The sequence below is a fragment of the Centruroides sculpturatus genome, unplaced genomic scaffold (assembly GCF_000671375.1).
Source record: "Centruroides sculpturatus isolate CEXI.00-Female unplaced genomic scaffold, Cexi_2.0 scaffold2675, whole genome shotgun sequence".
In the NCBI taxonomy this organism is placed as follows: Eukaryota; Metazoa; Arthropoda; class Arachnida; order Scorpiones; family Buthidae; genus Centruroides; species Centruroides sculpturatus.
Window position 1 is genome coordinate 1 of NW_019386778.1, and position 14587 is coordinate 14587.

At 33.4% G+C, this 14587-nt stretch overlaps 2 protein-coding genes across 2 annotated transcripts; one reads left to right on the plus strand and one right to left on the minus strand.

The window, feature by feature from the left end:
• Positions 1 to 212: 212 nt before the first annotated feature.
• Positions 213 to 655, minus strand: LOC111615765 (ribonuclease H-like; the record flags this gene model as incomplete). The annotated part of the gene is made up of 1 exon (XM_023357201.1): positions 213 to 655. A coding segment is annotated over exon 1 (443 nt), but the record flags the coding sequence as incomplete, so codon positions are not given.
• A 4444-nt stretch (positions 656 to 5099) lies between these two features.
• LOC111615764 lies at positions 5100 to 6082 on the plus strand. The gene is made up of 2 exons (XM_023357200.1): positions 5100 to 5212; positions 5345 to 6082. The coding sequence occupies exons 1-2, from the start codon at positions 5100 to 5102 to the stop codon at positions 6060 to 6062; spliced, it is 831 nt and encodes a 276-aa protein (XP_023212968.1). The 3' UTR covers positions 6063 to 6082.
• The last annotated feature ends 8505 nt before the right edge of the window (positions 6083 to 14587 follow it).

Below are 14587 nucleotides of genomic sequence, written 5' to 3' on the forward strand. Positions count from 1 at the left end.
ATTTATATATACCATTTGCCCTGGCGCAGCTTGGCCTTGTTATCTGTGGTTTTGTTATTGATTAGTTTATTTATTTATATTGAACATCTTATATATATATATATATTTATTTATTTATATATACCATTTGCTATGATGCAGCTTGGCCTGTATGGCCCTTGCACCAATAAACTCTAACAAACAAACAAACAAACTTAGGAACCCTACTATACGTAATTTTGGAATCGGTAGTTTCAGCTTTTTTCGCTAGTTTGTCGGCCCTTTCATTTCCCTCATGACCTCCATGAGCTTTGATCCATTGAATAGTTAAGTTATTTGTGCCTGCTATTTTTTGGGCTAGCTGTATTGTCTCCTTAGCTAAAGTTGAGTTTTTTCTCTGGTTATTTAGAGTATGTAACTCCACCCTACTGTCTACATTTACTTCTATTGTTTCTTTGGAGTTGTTCATATTAGTTTCAATGTAGGCTAATGACCTGTTGACAGCCCACAACTCAGCTTGAGTTATGGTGCAGTGAGGAGCCATTTTTAGGCTCGCCTGATAGACATGTTTACCTTTATTGTTTGTGATGATGATGCCTGCTCCAACTCCAGTAGTTGTCTTGGAGCCATCAGTGTGGATGATCCAGTTTGAGCTTTTATTTTTAGTGTTTGTCATATCGAAGATAATTTTGTACTTGTTTTCATCTGTAGGGTGGATAAACTGTTTGTAGTTCTTTTCTTCTTCCTCTATGCTGTGCTTTTTGATGTTCTCTATCCATTGCTCACTATTGGGTGGAAGGATACCATTTTTGATATTTTGTTTTATTGTTTCTTCATTGAGGTCCTGCAGGTTGATGTTTGTTGTATACTATCTCCACACCACTTCCCTCGCTCTAAGGTGTATTGGGAGTAGGTTGGCCAAAACACAGAGAGCATCTGTCGGTGCTGTTCTATAAGCCCTACAGACTTTAATGGTTGTTCTCCGTTGGATCGATAAAATCTTCTTCCTTACGTGAACATTGTTTAGGGCTTCATGCCATATTTGGACTCTGTATAAAATACCTGGCTCCACTGAGGCTTGGTAAATTAGCCTATTGCTTCTAAAACTCAATCCCCATGCATTTCTTGAGATGTGTGACAAGAGGTTTGTTTTTTGAACCATTTTTTTGTACATGTTATTTATGTAATCGTGCCAGTTGATATTCCTATCAAAAATAATTCTTAAGTACTTCATTTGGTTAACGTTTTTAACTTTATAGCCATCTATGTATACCCCCAGTTGCCTTTTAAGTTGACCCTGTTTTTTCGTACACACCAGCAATTCGCATTATTTGTAATTTATGCACTGTTTATAGGATTTACTCCACTCTGATATTATTTTTAATTCCTTATTAGCCTCTTCTGTAAGTTTGTCACAGTTTTTATGTGCAACCATAAGTAGCACGTCATCTGCAAAGGCCTGGATCTTAGTATGCTCTTTTTCTTCATAATCATTAAGCATGCTGTCGAAGGCGAGGTTCCAGATCCCTGGGCCACTCCTTGAGCCCTGTGGGCATCCTCTGTTTATTTTTATCTCCACAGTTATGTTACTTGTGTAATAGCCGGCTATTCTATCAGTTAGATAACTTTGTAATGTTGCCTGTAAGTTTTTTGGGCATTTTACCTCATTTACGCATTCATTGAATCAAAATGCGAATGCGATAGGAATTTCACTGAATGCAGCTTTAATCATTTCTGGTGTTATTTTGTCTAGGCCTGGCGATTTTCGGTTGGCCAGGGTTTCAATTGCCTTTTGCGCTTTTCTGAAGGTGAATGGGACGTCGTCTGTTGTTGAGCTTATTTTATTTAGATTTTCTCTTATATCCTTGTGTTTGTCGTTATCTTCTTCTTTGTTGTTAGCCGGGAAATGAAATTTGAGGATGTTCCGGATGTTTTCAGTAATATTCGGATTGTTATCATTGTTCCATTCCAGGATGTTTGGGATTTGAGTTTTCTTATTGCGATTAAAAGCCACCTTATAAGGAATATCCCATGGGTCATTTTTGTGGGCTTTACTACAAAAAACTTTCCACGCCTACGTTCGTGTGTTGTTTATTAGCTTTTTGTAGGTTTTTAGTGTTGTTCTGTAAATTTCTTTCATTCTTTTTCCCTCTTTTTTGTTTCTCGATCTTTCCATTTTTTTCCTGATTTTTCTGACTATCTTTTTGTGTGCTGTCAGCTCGTTTGTCCACCAAACCGTTTTTTTAACCTTTGTTTCCTTAGTCCTGGCTGCTTGTTGGCCAGCCAAATGAATTGCTCTTGTTACATGATCCACATAGCTGTCTACGTCCTCTGTTGTTTCTAAAACAAGGTAACAAAGCCTGTTGTAAAGCCTGTTGAAAATTTTCATCCGAATAAATGTTAAAAAGTAAAGGTGATAAAATACATCGTTGCCTTACGCCGCTTTCTATTTCTTCGGAAAAATCGGAATCAATTGAAACGTTGGCCTTCTGTTCCCAGAAAAGATCTGTTATAATTCGCGAATCGTTTCTATCAATTACGCTCTTCCTAAGTATGTCTATTAACTTATCATGCAGAAATCTATCAAATGCTTCTTTTGTAGTCTATAAAACGGGCGTATGTATCCTTGTTAGCCTCTAAACTTCTTTCTACCGGAACTCTATAAGCGAAAAGAGCTTGTCTTGTTCCACAAGCTTTTCTAAACCCAAACCGAAAACTTCTTCACATGTTTTATGTGTTCTTGTATGGAATATTTTTACGAAAATTTTTAAAACGTGACTTATTAACAGGCTTACAGTTCTATAATCGACACACTATTTTTGAAATATCTTTTTTGGGAATTGCAAAAAACGTCGACACGAAAAAATATCGAGGAATTAAACCACTTTCGTGAAGAATGTAAAAATCCACTGAAATATCTAGACTATATACAACCGGTAATTTCAAAATGTCAGCGGGAACTTCATCTCGTCCAGCAGCTTCACCTTCTTCGGTTGTTCTATTTGCATTCTTTACTTCTACCTTTAGTAATAGTAAATTTACGTCTTCTGTTTGTTCCGGTAAGCTCTTTAATTTTCTTATGTACACTGTACGTATCATGGTTTGTTTGCACATTTTCAATTATCTCGCATTTTTCTTGCATCCCATTTTCTTTTGCTCGTTTAATTTTCCTTCTTGCAGTGATATGGAGTTGTATTTAAAAATATCATTATTTTTCCAATGTCTTCGTTCTTCCGTTAATTCAAATAATTCTTTTGACTTCCAGTCTTTATTTTGTTCGGTTTTCTCAGGTTTTAGAATTCGTTCCACTACATTGTTTACAGGTTTCCTCAAATTATTACGTAAATCTTCACTATTTATTTTATTTTCCTTCTTTTAATTTGCAAAATTTTTTCCTTATTTTTGAAAAACCTTCATTTATATCATCGTTTGTGTTTTCGTTTGTTTTGCAAAAGTTTTTCCTTAGTTTTGAAAAACCTTCATTTAAAACACCGTTAGTGTTTTCGTTTGTTTCGGAATCTCAAAGCCTCCCTACATCTGTATTTCTACTTTTTGTACAGAAACAGCATTATCTGTTACGTATTGTAAGAAGATTTCACCGAATGCTTTTCTTTACGAATAACGGAAATCCACACGACGGACGTCCGAAGTTAATTTTGCATCGACCGTTACTAATTATTACGTTATTGTCTCGTTCTAGATGTTTAATTTCCATTTCGGTACATTTTATGATCCGGGTTTCTAAAAATCAAATGATTTCGTTTCACCTCAGAAATGTTATCGAGGTTTCGAACAACATTACTCGTAAACCTTGGATATTGCAAAAACTTATCGTCACGTTTTTCTTCAGGAATTTCGACCTTTTTCTCATTCGAGTCTTTATCTCTAACTATCCACTTATCTCCACTCGTTTTTACATTTGTGAAGATAGCGTTCGGTTAGAATTACCAAACAATTCTATGCAGATATATACTTTTTTCGTCCGAACACGATCAAACGTCAAGAACGAGAGTTAAATGCTATTTCGATTTTTTAAAATCATTCGTCTGTTCGTATTAAAAATTAGCAGTGAAGACAAGTCTTTGTGATGTTTTTTTGTGAGAGTAGCCTTCACGTCATTTTATAAACAAGTTTATTGTAGATGTTTAAAAATTTTTGTCTGGACACGATGAAATGTAGGAAAAAAATGTAAGCGGTATTTCAACTGTTTCAAGTTAATCCTTCGTTACTGAAGAAATTATCGGTAGAAAATAGACACGTAAAAATATACTTAAATAGTAAAAATTTCATGTATATATGTAAATTTTTCCTCTCGGCTCGATCAAACGTCGAGAACGATATTTAAACTATAGTTTAATTCTTTGCAGTTATTCTTTCATTACTGAATAGTTATCAGTAGTTAAAACACTTTTTGACGTTCGAAGTGAGGTCGGGCCAGAAAAATGTAATTGTGCGCGTGTGTCTCACCGGCGTAAATATTCGTCCGAAACGTTTCGGCCGACTCCGACGAGATTGGACGTAACTAATTCCTCCGCCCGAGCAAAGAACGAATCGAACCGTCGCAACGATTCTATCGACGTAAAGTAATTATATTCCGACGCGTACGTAGAGCGATCGCTAACTCTCGGCGTAACGAGAAAATTATTACTTTTGCCCGTCCCGTCGTCGGCGAACGGCCAACAGAGTCCGACTTGCATCGCGTACCGTACAAGCGAAGCGCGATTGTCGCGTAAGCGTAAAGAAAAAGACATCGAGACATCGAAATTGCCGGACAAATGTTTTATTTATCAAAGAAAAGAAACTTTATTTTCGTCGAACAGTGCTTTTGTTTTTTTTTTTTTTTCGTCTTTGTCGATGCACGTTGGTAGCGGCTGTCGATTGCGGCCAAGACTATTCGGTGTCTCCCTCTTCCTTGGCATCGTTTCTGCTTCGCACCTGTCGAAGAAAAGAAAAAAAATAGAGTCGGTACGTTTGGCGCGCGCGCACGCACGGACTGTCGGCCGTCGGCCGTTACCCGGGCGCGAAGCTCGGCAACCTCCTGCCGCACCTCGTCCATCATCAGTATAGTGGCCGCCAGGCGGAGGTTAAGGTCGTTAATTTCGCGCGCGTCGTCGGCGGAAATGTGTCTTCTCAGGAACCTGGGGAGAAGAGACGAAGACGGTGACCGACGGAGCCTGTGTGAAACGTACCTACCCGATGTCGGTCGTGGTTCGTGCGCTGTCGGCGGACTTACGTGAGCGGGTCGGTGGGTCGAGGATCCTGCGAGTACAGGCTGGATAAGGCTGCAAAAAAAGGAATACGACGATCGCTCGTTAAAGCAACGTGTTTCGACGTACTTACGCAATTCCTGTCGCTCTGGACGCAGCGGATACCCACCTGCGTGGAAGACCTGCAGAACGCCAGCTATTTATTTAGCTTTAAAATATATAAATAGGAAAGGTCATCGTTGCTGTGTGATTTACACTGACTTAGTTAGTGCACTTCAGGCTTTGATCTCGTGCGAACCTAGTTTTCACTCTATAGTGATTAAAATTTATAATTTTATTTGCCATCTTCTTACGAGGAATCTCTTTATAAAATTTTGTTGGGTACCTGGACACGTCAGCATAAGAGGGAACGAAGAAGCTGATGCAGCTGCAAAGGCTGCTAGTCCTTCACAGCATGAAATGTGTTTTGAAGGAAGTGATTTGAAGCTAGTAGTTAAAAAACGACTAGCAGAGCGATGGCAAAACGTGTGGAATGCACAAATCCACAATAAACTACATGAGATCAAGCCGAATATAGAAAATTGGACACGTAACAAACGTTATGACAGGAGATCTGAAGTAATTCTTAGTCGTTTGAGAATTGGGCATACTCGGTTGACTCATCAATACCTTTTGAAGGGTGAAGACCAGCCACCATGCCAATATTGTAACTATACTGTAAGTGTTAAACACATACTTTACAACTGCATTGCCTCTGAGAGGATACGTAGACAGCATTTTGAAAATGCATGTTTTAAAGAGATTTTGGGCCAGAGGCCAAATCTTCATAAGTTATTGAACTTTCTGAAAGTCACTAATTATTATAAACAAATTTGATTATTTATTTATTTATTTATATGTGTTTATTATATACATGTGTACCGTTATATATTTTTGTTATTGGTTTTGTTATTTATTATTTTATTTATTTATTTAATATTTTGGATTATCTATTCATTTATTTTTATTAGATTATATTTTTTTACCATATGACATGGCGCAGCTTGGTCTATGTGGCCATTGCGCCGCCAATAAACCCTAATGTAACTAACTAACTAACTAACCAAAGTAAATCAAGTAGACCACTTTCTTCGGTAAGAACCTTGTAGCTGACTTTACCTCCCCATGCCTTAGATATAAATCTCACACAGCCTTTAGGAGCTATGGCAACAAAAAATTTAATAGTATTGTTCTTTATTTACTAAATAACACAAGACTGTGTTATTATTAAAACAATTGGCGTTTATCCACTTTATTCAGTTGATACGGGCACTTTTACACATTTCGGGCGTATAGCCTTTCATCAGTCAACCGATAAGAAGAAACATGTACATTAGATTATTACATTTTGTAAAAATTATATAATGTACAGCACAAGTTATTATTCACTGCTGTTAGGATAAGTTGATAACTCTGATATCATAAACCTACATACATTAAATTAAAAAATAAAACGCTGTATAATTATACATGCTTATACTGATAACACACAGAACTATACTAATTTTTGTTAACTATCGTTTCTTACTGTTAAGTAGGCGTGACACATCCTTTATCTTCTTACTAAAGTTGATAAATATATAGGCAGAATCCTTTCTAATGATTAATGAATATATTTGGTTGGTTTCTCACAGCCTTTCATTTGCACATAACAGAATCAGGTAAACCTCACTTAGCATATTCACATAATAGGCAGTATGATGGGAGATCTGAGGTTGTCCTTACTCGTTTGAGAATTGGACACACTCAACTGCCTCACCAATATCTTTTCAAGGGAGATGACGAACCAGTATGTCAGTACTGCAACTGTACTGTAAGTGTTAAACACATATTTTGCAACTGTGTTGCTTTTGACCAAAGTCGTAGACAGCATTTCGGAAATGCAAGCTCTAGAGAGATTTTGGGTCAGAGGCCAAATCTGCACAATATAGTGGACTTTCTGAAAGCCAATAATATGTATATAGAGATTTGATCACTTATTTATTTATTTTACAATTTCATTTACCTTGTTTTGTCTATTCATATTGTATATATTTTTTGTTGTTGTTCATATATTTATTTAATTTTGTGATATATTTCTTATGTTATTAATTAATAGGTATAAAGAGATTTGTATGTATTTTATTATATGTATTTATTATACAGTTTTATTTAAATTATTATATATATTTTCTGTTGTATGTTTATTTATTTACTTGTTTATTTAATTTTGTAATATGAAAATTTTTCACCTTTTGCTTTGGCGCAGCTTAGCCTATATGGCTCTTGCGCCAAAAAACCAAAACAAACAAACAAACAAACACTTCGCATATTATAACAAACTTGTTTTCTGGACATTACACAATATTGAGTCTTATTGCTAATTTGCATTATACCATTTATGATGATCGGATTTTACATAATATTTGTAATAGCCAAAGATATCTAAACAAACAGAACACATTAAAATATTTTTCAAAAATTTTTAGAATTTTTCTAAAACACACTAACTATATTTCATTATTACAATATTTTTAGCCAATCTTTACTTATTTTAATGCTTAGATTCTTGTTTAAACAAGTTTTAGAGTTTATTATAGCTACACTTTCTTTAAATTTCCTACTATATGTGTTCTTTTCTTTATATAAGATTTTTGTATTAGTTTTATCTATGTTACAGTTGTTTAATAGGCAATGATCATGAAAAACTGAATTTAATCTGTGATATTTCATATCAGCAATGTGTTCTTTTAATCTTATGTTTAATTTTCGTTTGGTTTCACCCATATAAATATTAGTATCTTTACAAGTACATGGGATTTCATATACTACGTTCTTGGTTTCTTCTTTAGTCTCATTACTTTGTTTTTTGGCTTTTATTCTGGCTTGAAGTTTTTCGTACTTAGGTGCTAGTTTTATGTTTATTTTCTGCATTTCTTTGTTAATTTCTTCATATAAACCTTTTATATACGGAAAACTAATATATTTAATATCCGGGCTTTGTTTTTTCTGATTATGTTTCTTGTTATTTATTTTATCATTTATTTTCTTTTCCCATGTACTAATTAATCGATTGGGGTATCCATCCAAGATAAATTTCTTTTTTAAATCATATATGTGTTTTGTCATATCAGTATTGTTCTTGTAGTTGGAGTAAGTCTGGCACCTGGCTACCAAATTACTGGGTTTTTCAATAAAAACTACACTAGATAATACATCTTATTCTTTTAAAGTCTGGAGGCTTGTAGCAAGAAAGCAAGCACTTTCTGATTTCTAGTCTGGACAGACACTTAATGAAAAATTTTAAACTATAATGCAAAACTTCTAACCATTCATGAAAGATTTTGCTGACCATTGAAGATGGTATTTGAAAGCATACAGCAAGGTCTTTAGTAAATGCCCCTAATCTAAACTTCATTAGTACTAACAAAAACTGTGCTGATAAACTCAACTGGGTTGATGAAGTTGGTTTCCAGAAATGTTTCAAATAAGCAATAACACACTCAAAAATATCAACATTACTTATTCCTGAATAAAAATTTAACAGCTTATCATCTGCTAAAATGAAATCTGTATCGCTCATACTCACTGTCTTCCAAAAGTAGTTCGCTAGTAATGTCTGGGTGTCCAATTTCAACTGCAATTCAGCATTTTCTTTTGACTACCAACTCACAGTATAACTTCTTTGGTATGGTAACTTGTTCAACAGCACATGCTTGAGATTGCACTGATTCAGCCACTACAGCAATTTCATGGTTGTCGTTAGAAGTGTCTGTAAAAAGAAATGAAAGAACATCTCATAAAATTAAATTTATGCTAATTATAATATTATTCAAACTAGTGTGAGAACTAAATTATACTAGTTTAAGTGAATAGTTGTTGACGTACAGAAGTTAAGCAACAGCTGAAATTAACACTTGTTCTACTTGCTCACATACAAAAAAAAATTAAAATGCTGGTAAGTTCTCAAAATATCAGATTCATTAACCATGCTGTTATAACCATATTACTAAACTAGTTGTGGAAGTTACTAACTTCATGGCTTTGAGAATGGTACTAAAAAGTTAAGCCTTGATTAACATTAATTTATAAATGCTTTGAGGATAATGGATAGCCGCACGTGTGTTTAACCAAATATGACCATCCATCACCCATTCGTTTCGATCATCACTAAAGCCTGGTACCCACATGCGGCAACAGTCGACGGAACGACAAAATGACGTCACTTTTGTTGTCAACATTGACAGAATACGAAGTAGAAAATTTTCAACTTTTGTTATGACGGAAAGCAGCACGGTAAAAATTAGACCAATAGGAAGACCGTTTAGCAATATCATCATAGAGATCAGATGGCCATTCAAACTATGGCGGCCAGCATGAAGAGAAAGCGTGTCATGTTTAATAACGAGTATTTTATTGAAACAATTAAAAAATATCCATGTCTTTCTGACAAAAAATGTACGGACTTTAAAGATACAACATTAAAAAAACCAATATGGACTGCAATTGGTGAGCAGTTTGAAATTAGCAGTGAGTACTGATTTAACATTAGTTCGAAACTATAACACGTTTTATAATTGTTATATTTTAAATTTACTAATGTAATTACTAATTTTATTAAATTTACCAAATGTTGTTAGGCGACGATGCCGAAAAAAGGAGGATAAACCTTGAGATAGATACACAAAGAAGAGGAAAATGCCTGAGAGCCACGGACTTCGGAAGTATACCTCACAAACTGGAGTTTATTTAAGTACATTGATGGATTTCTCTTGATCAGTTTTACTACAGGCAGACAGGTACAATGATTATAAGTCATAATTAAACACGTACACTGAACCAATATAATGTGTGGTACGATCGACGAAACAAAAAACAAATGTTTTCGAACCTCTTCTAGGTTCGAAAACGTTTGTTTGTCATAATTAATTAATAATTTATTTAAGATGATGATAAAACTGATAATAGTAGTAGTTTGCAATGGGTAGTATTCTAATTTCTTAGTTAAAACATATAATTGAATAATCAGTTTTTTTTAGAATATTAAAATAGTCCATTACTTAAAAAATTATGAAATAAAATTTTAGTGTAGTAATCATTTATCAAGAAATAATGATGGCAATTTATTTTAACAGCACAATAGGAAATGAACCAATCAGCCAACAGATTGAGAGTGCAGATATCAACATTTCTGATACATTTCACAAAAAGATTCTGTTGTAAGTGAAATTGTACAATATTTTAAATTTATAACAAAGAATTGAAATAGATAATAACAACTGCTGTTATTATTATAGAGATGAGACATCTGAGATGCCTGAAAGCCCCTGTAAGAAAAAACAGAAAACATCGAAAAAAAAGTGAAGACATGTTGGATGTTGCATTGAAAACTTTCAATGAAACATCCAAACTCCTTACTGAAACTAAACAAGAAGACAGAATAGACTTATTTTATAAAAGTCCAAATGTCAGACTTTAGGATTTAAATAAAAAAGACAGGCATCATGTCATAAAAAATATTGAATTTATGATGCTAAAAATAGAAGATAAATTATTGAAAGAGTAAAAAATTTTAAATATACAAAAAGTTATCATTTATTTTTTATTTTTACACTATAAATTTCCTTAACAGGCTATTTAGAATAGAAAAATGAAACTTACTTTTTGACTCANTAAAAAGTTATCATTTATTTTTCATTTTTACACTATAAATTACCTTAACAGGCTATTTAAAATATAACCCTTGATATAAGCAGCCAGTCCACAGCATCTTCAGAATATATTCAGGAAATTTCTTACATGCTTTTTCAATATTTTAGTACATACTTGTATCATGTCTACTTCATTTGTACGGATGTAATAGATAAGGAGGAAGAATTCAAATATGGAAAAATTATCTCAGATAAAAGAACTTTATGTGAAATTATCAATATCACTAATTGACCTGTATTTTTCACACTTATTATTGGTACAAATGTAACTTACTTTTTGACTCTCTCTCATACAATTTAAAAAAGTATTAGTTAAAATTCTTGAAACAAATTAAATAAACAAAAGTATAATTATAATTAAAACAATCGACAATCGCAGAATGATCATGAAAAACACTTTCTTCAAAGGATAACTATCCTGAAAAAAAAGCATACCTAAAATTGCCATAAACTACTCAATTACATTCATGAGATCTGGATTAATTGAGAGCTCATATTTTCATTAAACTCAAACAGCTCTGTAAAAAATCATATCCAAAATATAAGAAACTTGCCAACCCAATTATGCTTACTAGAATTAGTTTGCATTTTTTAATATAACATTTTAAACAAATCTGATGGTAATTTTAACTTGTCATGCCCATATCCACGCTTATACAAATCTAAAGATAAAGATCTTTAAAAATGTTAAACATTCTTATAAAATGCACATGATCTACATCTATTTAGATTTAGGTAACCATTGGGTAGTTACCTGCTGGAACACTAAACCAAACAATAAATATGTTTTTTTGTCTGCTTGATATTTAGTAAGTTAGTAAATTAGAATAACTAAATTATAGGCTTAATGAAATCATATCAAATTAAAAGTTTAATAATTATTATTGGATACTTACAGTTAGACCATATTAATTAATTTCAACTATACAGAAAAATTTGGAGATATATCAAAGGAACTGATAAAAGTTCCCATGAAAAAGAACAGATTTTATGATAACCTTCATATAATATTACAGGAATTGTCAAATAAAGATAGACATGAGATATTGAAATAATAATAGAATAATAAGTTTAATAAGCCATATGTCAAAAGTTTTAACTAATACTATCTATAGAAGAATAGAACCGAAAATTGAAGCAGAACTAAATGATACACAATTTGGTTTTAGAAAGAACAAAGGAACTAGAGAGGCCATTACATTAATTAGGCTTATTGGAGAAAAAATGATTGAAAAAAACAGAGATCTTTATCTGTGCTTTGTGGACTATGAAAAGGCGTTTGACAATGTTAACCACACAATTTTATTTGAAATACTTCAAAAAATTGGAATAGATAAAGGGATAATTAAAATTATTCTCTTTTTATACAAAAATCAGAAAGCAATAATAAAAATTGATGAGAAAGAATCCAACTGGATAAGGGTGGAAAAAGGAGTGAGACAGGGATGCGGACTTTCACCACTGTTATTTAATATTTACAGTGAGTGGATGATGCGAGAAGCACTTGAGGATTTTAACGAAGGAGTGAAAATCAATGGATGCTTAATAAACAACATAAGATACGCTGACGACATAGTCCTGCTGAGTGAAAGTAAAGAGGGATTACAGAAAATTCTGAATCGACTGTTCAAAACTGGATTGGAGAAATTCCATATGAAAATAAATGAAAAGAAGACAAAAGTAATGAAGGTTTCAAAGAAGGAAGATATGGAGGAATTCCAGATCATTCTGGGAAATAAGGAACTTGAAAGGGTTAAAAAGTTTGAATACCTGGGAAGCTGGATAACAAGTGATAATAGATGTAAAATGGAAATTAAAAGCAGAATTAATAAAGCAAAAGCTGCCTTTTATCAGATCTATCATATATTAACAAACAGAGGCCTTAACATAAAACTGAAAATAAAAATCCTAAGGACAATGATCTGGAGTGTACTAACATACGGATGTGAGGCATGGACTCTTACGCATGAAATGATGGAAAGAATTAACTCATTTGAAATGTGGTGCTTGAGAAAGATGCAAAGAATAAGTTGGACGGAGAAAATAACAAATGAGGAAGTTTTGGACAGGCTGGGCTTGAGGAGAAGGTTGCTTATAAATATCCAACAAAGAAAGGTACGATATGCTGGACATTTGGCTAGAGGATCAGGAGGACAACTACTAAAGACGGTGATTGAGGGACTGGTGGAGGGGACAAGATCTAGAGGAAGACCCCGAAAGACTTGGAGAGATAACATCAAAGACTGGACTGGAAAGGATTTAAGAGAAGCCTGGAATAGAAAAACATGGAGAGGAATAGTTCATCAAATGCAAACCTCTGTAGAGAGGATGCCACTGGATAGATAGATAGAGATATTGAAAACATGAATTATTATGTTTGAAAAAAGAAATACATGAACAACACAATAAGTAAATCATTTAGCATATGCATTTAAAATAAATCATGTTTATAAACCATTACTTTTATATACGCAAAACAATTTTTTACAAATATTTTTACATCATAAAAATTTAACACAGGCCTCGATATACACAGCTATCTTGCCATTCTACGGCACCTTCAGTACATAAATATTCGGCAAGTTTGTCACGTAACACTTTTGTGTCACAGCTGTGTGTGTTAGATCCTTCCCTACCACATTTATGGAAATGTTTTTGCTCATCACGCCATTGTCCCAGATTGACTGAATGAGCCGAATCTTCTGTGTCGACAAAACCCGTTGGACAGTATGTTCTGCTGCGTTCGGTTAATAAAAAATTATGTAACACAAGGAAAGCAGCAACAATGTTTGGCAATGTTACATTTTCATTAAAATTCAATGATCGTAAAAATATTTTGAAGTGTGGTGCCAAAATTCCAAATGCGTTTTCAACAACACGCCGAGCTCGACTCAAACGATAATTAAAAAAACGCTCTACATGATGAAAATGAGACTTACGAGGGTAAGGTCTCATTATATTTCTTTGTAAGGCTTCATCAGCCACAAAGTAATAAGGAAAAGTTACATCAGAATTTGGCAAATTAGCATCTTTGGGAAGATTAATTGTCTGATTTATTATTTTTTTGCCAAATGTGCATTTCTGAAAAACTTCCATCACTTTCACTTCCATAATGTCCAAAATCTACATAAAAGAATTTGTAGTGGGCATCTGCAACAGCCATTAATATCTTGCTAAATCTCCCTTTATAATTATAATTATAATTAATAGATCCAGTATTTGCAGGACACTGCAAAACAATATGTTTACCATCAATACCGCCACAGCAATTGGGCAGTTGCCAACGTTCCAAAAATTACTCAGCAATGTTTTGCCATTCCTCTTCTGTCTGAGGAACTTTCATGTATGTTCCTTTCAATCTTTTCCAAATAGCAAAACAGGTCTCTCTCATTATTTTGGTTACTGTTGTTCTTTTCACTCGAAAAGTGTAACTCAAACTTCGAAAACATTCTCCAGTAGCAAGAAATCTAGAATTTTAAGTAAAGTTTAAATATGATGAAATGTATACATTAAATGCATCATTTTATCATCTCCATTTTGTCACATTCAATTAACTTGTATTTAGAAATAAATAACCATTTATATTACTGTACATGATAAAATTTAAATGAGAATCACCCAAATTAATAACAAACTAGCAATAATTATTTTGTTATAGTACTGGCTAACTGT

Bases quoted from the DNA above. Each gene is read 5' to 3' on its own strand.
- LOC111615764 (XM_023357200.1), top strand. From the start codon at position 5,100: ATGTGTCTTCTCAGGAACCTGGGGAGAAGAGACGAAGACGGTGACCGA. The intron at 5,213-5,344 runs GTGAGCGGGTCG...CTCTGGACGCAG, and splicing joins TGCGCTGTCGGCGGACTTAC to CGGATACCCACCTGCGTGGA.